The sequence below is a fragment of the Tupaia chinensis genome, unplaced genomic scaffold, assembly GCF_000334495.1.
Source record: "Tupaia chinensis unplaced genomic scaffold, TupChi_1.0 Scaffold000161_1, whole genome shotgun sequence".
In the NCBI taxonomy this organism is placed as follows: Eukaryota; Metazoa; Chordata; class Mammalia; order Scandentia; family Tupaiidae; genus Tupaia; species Tupaia belangeri.
Window position 1 is genome coordinate 1739741 of NW_006159632.1, and position 8586 is coordinate 1748326.

Consider the following 8586-nt stretch of genomic DNA (forward strand, 5'->3'; position numbering starts at 1 on the left):
GTGGGCCCGAGCTTGGATGGCAGCTCATCAAAACTGAGGGATGAGGATGGCGCCAGGCCAGTGCCCGAAATACGTCTGGGAGCTGGGCACTGCAGAATGATGGAGCTGGCCCCATGGAAGACCCGCTTTGTAGGTGCCGCTCCGAGTAACGCTGGGGTCAGCTTTTAGGGGGAGCGCGTTTCCCATCTCCCTGCATAAGAGAATGCTGAGATGGACAAAGGCGTGGGCCAGGCGGGAACCACTGGGGCGAAGGCTGGAGCCCGGTCCATGAGTGCACTCGGCCTTCTGACCCTCGGTCAGACGGGAAGATTCGTCTCTTACTTTCTGGGGCGGGACTTTTCCCGTCTGCCCTCTTCGCCATCTGTGAGCACGCTGACAGGTGTGACTGCCCTCCCGTGGGACACTGCACCTCCAGGTGGGGCTCACGGCCGGCGGTGGGGAACAGAGCGGTGCACCGGCTTCCACTCCGACCCGCTGCGTCTGGACATACTGTTTTCTTTTTAATTGCCGGAGGGAGCGAGGGCTCATCAGAGGGAGACAGAGAGACAGAGAGTGTGGCCAGCCACAGTCCTCCCACCACTGCTCTCTGTTGGGATTCTGGGTGCACACGTTCCTGGTGTGTTTGTCAAGCCCAGCCCAGCATTCGAACTACAGCTAGCCGTGTGGGGTCTGGCCCCTGAGCCACTAGGCGTTGGAGCCGACCCTGAAAGCACTTGGCTCCCACTGTCACGAGGGCTAATTTTTAGGCTAGTTGTCATCTAGAAGGAGGAAATACCAGAGTCCAGCTTGGATGTCAGCGTGGAGTAACATGCTGCTGGTCTGAGCCGCGTTCTGCTTAGACCAGTAGGGCGTGGCCACGGGCCAGGTTAGGCCCACTCTCTGGTTCCGTACGTGCGGTTTTTCTGGCACATGGCCACACCCAGGAGTGGCATCTGGGCTGCTCTGTGTGCAAAGGCAGAGTGGGTAGCCATGACACGGCCTGAGGACCCTGAAGCCCAGGAAGCCCTAATGGCTGCCATCTGGCCCTTGGCAGAAAAACTGGCAGGACCCCAGCTCCAGTGAGCCCAGATGGTCCACCTCCAGCTCCTGAACCCGGGTCACACAGCACTGCCCACAGCCGTCAGTAGGCGGGGTCCACGGACAGGAGCCACGGAGCATCTGAGCCAGGGTGCTCGGTGGCTTCTGACAGTGGCCAGCGTGTGTGATTTACTTAGGCTTGTCAGGTCTCCGGTTCAGAGAAGAGCAGCTATCTGGTCTTTGTTTTCTTAGCTTGACTGCTTGCCTCCCCGGTAAGGCTCTGTGGACTAAACACAACCATTCCCAGCCAGTTTCTGGGATTTGGAGGTGGAACGAGGCTAGCCCTATGAGGGCTCTGCCAGGATGGTTATCCTGTTCCCTAAGAAAGCCAACACCCGGGTTCGTACCCGAGAGACTGCCCCGGGCCTTTCTGATGGCCCTGGTGGAGTGCGGTGCCCAGTAGATTGAAGTCTGCCCGGCCCATTGGGGGTCTGGGGGAATTCCCACAGCGCGATAGCACACAGCCAGAAGGGAAAGACCAGACTCAGCAGAGATATCTCCAACACACGATGGTGCAGAAGGCTCAGAGCAGATCGGCGGTGACATTTGTGTGTGTAAAATGTCAGCCTACGTGAAAAGAAATCTGCACACGTGTGTATGGACAGACGTGTTGGGGGAGGTCCCTGTGGGCACTGGGCTGTGGATGCTTGCGTGGCTGATGAGCGCCAGGAGTTAGTTCTCACGGTTCTGGAGACCCGGAAGCGCAGGGCGATGGTTCTGCTGGGCTCAGTGTCCAGCCAGCCATTGCGGCTCACAGATGGCTCAGCGTCCTTTTGCTAGTTCCCCGGGTGCTGCCGTGGGCGAGGGCTTTTCTGACAAGGACATACGTCCATTCATGAGGGCTCCACTTCGTGGCTAATCACCTGCCAGTCCCATCCCTTGGGGGCGAGGATTTCAGCACATGAACTTGGGGACACAAAGTGTTGCCCCTAGCAGAGGCCTGCGACTGCATTTCTAGCCAGATACGCATGCAGAGGATTGCATCATCTTACTCTAAGTTTAGTGTGCAATGTCTCACGGAACCTAGTGGAAGATTCACATGTGGTGTCATCTGGACCCTGTTACAGTGGTAACAAAGGGCAGAGGCCGTCTTGCCCGAGCAGGTGAAGGGAGGGAGACCCGGAGATGGAGCCACAGGGCTGTGTCCGGCTCAGGAAAGGGCAGACCACCACTCCTGCCACTCCCGAGTCTCAGGCCAGCCCTCTTACAGTGGGAGGGCGACCGGAGGAGGCGGGCACGCAGGCCGTCTCGGAACTGGCAGCCCCAGCCCTGGCCTGGTCCACACATGACTGGCTGTCACAGGGGCCTTCAGTGAAGGATCGGAGGGGGCATAGAGAGTCGGGTGGAGACAAGGGCCAGGTCCCCAGGGCCAACGCTCCTCTCACAGCTGCCGGCAGTCACGGTTCCCAGCACCTCCCCGGTCTGCGCCATGTCTTCAGGGGGAAGGAAGAGGAAAGGCTTCAGAGAGTCTGGCTGCGGGGCGGGGGCATGTGGGCGCAGGGCAGGAGGGCGGGCGGGGCACGGCTCTGCTTTGCCAGGCCCTGGGGTCACCCCGTGTCCACGCACACCAGCACGGCAGAGCGGCCTCGTGCTGTGAGGGCTCCAGAAGGACTGTAGCTGTCCCCCTTTGTTTCATAAACAAATAGCAAGAGCCCTGAGTAACTTGAGTTTGCAAAAGAGATTTCTTGAATTCTTGATGTAAAAACTTTTCCATGGCAGTTTTTCTCAAGACTGAACTATATACAGACCCTTTGAAAAGAACGATTCCCAAGGCCTGTGCATCCCGCGATGCTGAGCTGGTTCGTATCAGTCACCCGGCAGCTTCCTCCCGGAGCGGATTGGAAAGGAGATGCGGACACGCACTGGCAGAGTCCCGTAGTTACCCTCACGTGCTGGCCGTGCGATGAGGTTGCCACCCCACCCTGCACGGTGCCCTTCCTGCCCTCCTCGACCATCCGGTCCACCTGCAGAGGTGCTTCTCACCTCCGCAAAATTACCAGCGGAGAGGGAGCCCCTCCCCTGCGCCCTCTGGCAGCCCTCCCGTCTCTGGGCGTAGTCCCAGTTGCCCCTCACCCGGGTTGTCAGGGTCACGGCCTCCACTCCCCCTCCGTCCACCTCCTGTCCTTTCTAAGGTAGGGTATGACGTGGACGCAGGGGTCAGACAAGCAGCGCGTGCTTCTCGGCGCTAGCCCTGCACGGGCCCCTTGTGGCCACCACTCCACACTGCGCCAACAGCCCAGACCCATGCGGGGTCTCCGACCAGCCTCTGCCTCCTTCCTGTCCCCAGAACGGCCGCCGGCCTGGTTTATCACGCTCGCATGCACCCCGGACCCGTGAACGTAGTGCTGCTCGCTCCTCTGAGTCGTGGCGGAGCGGGACCCCCGCGGTGAGTGTCCTCCGCCCGTCTGTGGGGTCACTCGGGCTGAGTCCCCGCCTTGGCTGTGTGAGCACCACTGGTGTCTCAGAGCACACCGACCTCCTTCCCCCCGGACGTGTCAGGTAGAGGGGCTGCCGGACCGAACGGCTGTTCTACTTTAGTTTTTCGAGGACCCTCCATTCTGCCTTCCATGATGGCCAAGCTGACCGGCACGCCCACCAGCCGGGCGGTGGGTCTGCATGTCCCTGGCCATCAGTGACACTGCGCTGTTCTCAGACACTCTGGGCCTTTCGAATGCCTTCTTTTGAGTGAGGTCTGCTCAGCCCACGTGCCTGCTGCTTCAGTCGTCACCGGCTGCTCCCCCTCCCTGAGCGTCAGGCCTCTCTAGAGAGGCCTCAGGTTTCTTGTTTAAATTTTGGTTTTTAATTTTAGTTATTTTTAAGGTTTTTGCCATAGGGCATGTGCACTTGCTGGAGAGACAGTGAGAGGTGAACAGTCATCCCCCAGGGGCTGGCCGCGCCACAATCCCTTCTCCTCCGTTCTCCTCCTGGGGTTTGGGCACACAAGCACACACGCCCAGCGTGTTTCGCGCCACCGGGTCTGGGACTCAAAGAGCACTTGGCCATGTGGGAGTCCAGAGGCTTAACCTCAAGACTTTAAGTTTCTTTAGGCCCTTCCCGCCCTCCAGGCCGATTCTCCCGCAGCCTACACGGTCTTGGTTCGAATGGACGCGGAAGCACTTTTCGGCAGGGCAAGGCCTGGCCTGGCTGGCGTGCAGACCCCGAGGTCAGGAGGGCGCAGAGCGGGTGTGCCTCTCTTCCCCTGCACTTCCTGCTCGCCCTCAGATGGGTTCAGGTCCCCCACACACACTGAGCCGGTGGGCCAGGAGATGCTTCACCACCCAGAAACAAGCCCCGGAAACGTGCCTCCTTACCCTCCCTCACCAGGCCTTGACACGACTCCCTGGGGCCCCCAGCAGGGGCTGCTCCCAGGCCTGCGGCCAGGCTGAGGGACCACCCGGGCACCTGTGGTGATCACAGCTTTCCAGAAACACACTTGAAATTCCTCCTCCTGAGTCTTGGTGGAGGCTTCTTCCTCTTCTCCTAGCCGAGCTCCACTGCACGGTCTAGACCCTGGAGGTCCCGTCTGTCGGACAGACCCCCCCCCCCCCAGCCACAGTGACGGAGGGGCCCCCCCCCCCCCCCCCCAGCCACAGTGACGGAGTGGCTCGCTTGCCGACAGCTCCTCGGTTGACAGTGTGCAGACCACCAGGCTCGCCTTCCAGCTGGAAGGGCAGTGCTGAGTCCAGCTGCTGCTGCTGGAATGTGAGTCTGGGTCCACAGAGCAAGTCAGTGAGTGTCAGGTGACACGTGTGCGTCATCACTGCCCTGCCACGCCCGGTGTGCATGGCCACCCCGGACCCTGGGACATGCCTGCAGGCGTGCATGGTGACACGTGTGCGTCATCACTGCCCTGCCACGCCTGGTGTGCGTGGCCACCCCGGACCCTGGGGCGTGCCTGCAGGGGTGCACGGCTGGGAGCAGGGGCTATGCGGGAGTCCAGGCCCAGGTTCCAGATCAGGCTGAGTCACTCACCAATGGTGAGGCCTCAGGGTCCCCAGCTCCAGGTTTTCGGGGTCCCTCAGCTCCTCAGAGCCTGTGTTTCCTCGGTTGGTGTGGACACCAGAGATGCCTGCCGGGTGGGGTTGCACTGAGAGTGAGTGGGGTATGAATGCAGGGGACTGCTTTTAGGGGAATGCCAACCCTATAGGATTCTGAGGAGGCAAACAAGTTTTATGGCCTAGAAAGAACAAAGCCCGACATTTTCTTCTTAACCAGATGGCTGGCTCGTGTCTTTGGCTTTTCCTAAATGGAGTACGTTTGGCTTTGTTGTTTAGATTAGCCCCTGGACCGGAGGAACGTGAGTTTCCCCGGGCCAGACAGCGAAGGCCACACAAGCACAGGCGACACAGATCAGGCAGTTTAAACGCCCGGTAGCACCCGCACTGTGTCACCGCGTCCGTGGGCGTGTCACCGCATCTGTGGGTGGGACACAGTCACAGTGATGGCTGAGAGCAGAGCGTGCGGCTCCCCCGTGTGCAGGGCTCCCCCGTCCCGCGGCGCCTCCGTCTGGGCAGTGTCTGCAGCACGGTGCCAGGCCCTGTGGAGAAGACCTGGCTCCTGTCCCGGCCCCGACAAGACGCCCGCTCTTGGAGCCGTCGCTGGGTATACCCGTTCTGCCAGGAGCTCCTGGAGGGTGAGCCCAGCAGACTGTCCCCCAGAGCTACTCCCAGCTAGAGAGGGCCTTGAGCCAAGGCTCTTCCCTGTGGTCGTGAGCGCAGAGTGGGGGACAGACCAGGGACAGCCCTTGGGGCCTCCTGAGGAGCGCTGCAGTGCCTGAGGAAGTGAAGGACCGACCAGACGCGGAGCCCAGTCCGTTGGCCTCCCTGCTGCGCTCTCGATGTGTGGGGTCCGCCTGGACCCTGTGCGCCGCAGCTGCTGTCCAGGCCACGGCGCTTCCTGCCTGCGTGGGCGCTCTCCTGCCTGGGTCTGAGGGTTCGAGGCCAGGCTGCTTGCCAGACAGGGCACGATCAATGGGGCTGGCGTGCTCCACCGTCTCTGTCCCCCAAACCTTTGGCCACGGCCCAGTGTGTGTGCTCAGGAAGCTAGAGATGATAGAAAGGGTACCTTTAAGAGGAACTTAAAATTCCCTAAAGCCCAGCAGTGTCACGGGTGGTGACGGTGTCACGGGTGGTGACGGTGTCACAGGTGGTGAGCCGAACGCCGTGCAGTGGCGTGCCCAGCCGTGGAAGGCGGGGGCAATGAGCAGGCCACGATCTGGGCCGCAGGGTGAAAGAGGCCGTTGACGGGTGACTGGCCGTATGGCATGTCCAGAGCTGGTGGCGGTCACCGCGGCGGGAGGGGAACAGGAGCTGCTCTGCATGGGTGCCGGGTCTGTTCCAGGGTGGGGGAGTGTCAGAACTGGGCAGAGACATCACGACAGTGCGTCCCGGATACCGCCACATCGCTCGCTTTGAACCGGCTCGTTTCCTGTCATGCCAGTTTTTGCCCCTGTGGTGTAAAACTCAGAAGATGGCATAATGGTTATGTCACTGGACTCCCATGTAGTTGGACACAGTTTGAGTCCCGGTCCTGGCGGCTTGAAACTCATGCTGGGCACATGTGCGTGTGTGCCCCGAATCCCAAGAGGAGAATGGAGGAGGAGGGATTGCAGCTTGGCCACGGGGAGATTTCTCACTTTGTATCTCTGTCTCTTTCTTTCTTTGGCAAGTGCACATGCCCTCTAGCAAAAATATCTCTCTCAAGGAAAAAAACAAAAAAAACCCAAAAACCACAGAACTCACAAAGTGAACTGCCTGGGGGAGTGATGGGGCAGACCTGACTGCGCCCTGGGCTCAGGACACCGTGCTGAGGGCTGGCACTGCAGCCCAGGCGGGCCAGCAGCCTGTGCCCCACCTCTTGGGCTGCAGGACCTCCTGGCTGGGGCCCCCCTGACCTCTGCCCTCTCCCCGCAGACATGGAGAAGACACGGTGCCAGCTCGAGCGTGAGCATGTCCTCGGCACAGCCGTGGCTGGGGACTCACAGCGACCCAGGCCTCCGGGGCTGTTTGTGCCTGAGTGCGATGCGCAGGGTCACTATGTGCCCACACAGTGCCACGGCAGCACCGGCTACTGCTGGTGCGTGGATCGTGAGGGCCGCGAGGTGGAGGGCACCAGGACCAGGCCAGGGACCAGGCCCCCGTGTAAGTAGCCGGCCGCACCTCTTGGCCACTCCTCCCCTGCCCTCTGCCCCGCCCTCCGTCCTCTGCCCCTCTTCTCTCCCTTCTTCCGTGGGAGTGCTGGGACTGTGCACAGGGGGAGGCCTGGCGGGCACCCGGCAGGGATGGCAGGGCCAGCCCAAACCTCCCGGGCTCTGCCTCCCAGCCTGGGCCCCTTCTTAGCCCACAGGCCTGCAGTGCATGGGTCAGTCTTCAGTCCACAGAGCAAACAGCCAAATGGGTTTCTGGGAGCTCGTTCTAAACAGCCAGGGTCCAGGCTGTGGGCTAGGACCCTGTCCAACACCTAGTGGGCTGTGTGGCTCTGGATGGACCCCTTCCCCAAACACCTTCCTCGGGCTTATCCTAAGAACAGAGTGGCCCTGAGCATGTCCAGGCCTTACACTCTGCCTGTCACAAATGTGGAAGTTGGTCTTTGTCACAGACTACCAAAGCCAGTCCCCTGGGTCTCCAGTCTCAGCTTGGCTGGTGCAGCTTGGCCCCCTGCGACAGCCCCGCGGCTGTGAGAACACACAGGAGTGATCCCTCACAACATGCTAGTCACCCAGCTGGCATCAGCCGCGTGTCGGGTCAGCCCTCGAGAGCCATGAGGGACAGGCGAGCAGGCAGGGACGCCAAGTGGAGTGGAACTTTGGGGGCAGTGGACGGGACCGGGGCTGAGGAGGAACTGGCTCGTGTGGAGCAGACCCGTGGGAGTCGCTTTCCAGAAGCCACACCCAGGACCAGGGTTCTGATCGGGCCTGGGGCACGTGCTGGGCAGCACAGGGCAGGCTGCGACTCCGTGTCCCTTGGGTGCAGGGAGGCAGGGGAGGGCTTCGGCAAGGGCCAAGGACCCCAAGGAGCCAGCAGGAAGCAGGGGCAGGCTTAGAGCCACTTTCTCAGGACAGTGCAGGCTCAGATGCAGGCGTGGGCACCCTTGCAGGGGGGGCAGAGGCTGTGGCAGTGTTCAGGATTAATCCAGGGACACACGGGTAGGTTCCAGAGAGAGAGAAGAGGCCGGCAGCCTGGCGTCTGCCACTGGGCATCATAGGCAAGGCGGACCAGAGACGCGGCTGAATAACCTTGGCCATGGCCGTGTCCAGCTCTCACCTTACAGAGCAGGAGATGAAGCCTGAGAGGTGCAGCCCTGTGTGCACACGCCCCGTCTGTGTGCATCTGCTCAGCTTTCCTTGCCCCGCTGGGCAGACTGTGAGCATCTCCTGGGCCTTGTCAGGGCCTGGGAACCTGGCCAGGGCTGCGGCCAGCAGGTAAAAGAGGAGGCACAGCCGAATCCGAAGGACCATGAGCCCTTCACCATCATCTTGTTCTCGAGGCCCCAGAGAGGGTGCTTCCTGCT

The 8586-nt window shown here is 61.3% G+C and overlaps 1 protein-coding gene across 1 annotated transcript in view; it reads left to right on the forward strand.

Moving 5' to 3' along the window:
• Positions 1-8586, forward strand: part of NID1 (nidogen 1) — a 54443-nt gene that overhangs the window by 32325 nt on the left and 13532 nt on the right. The window contains 1 exon segment of the mRNA XM_027770855.1: positions 6990-7217. Coding sequence (XP_027626656.1) covers positions 6990-7217 — 228 coding nt within the window.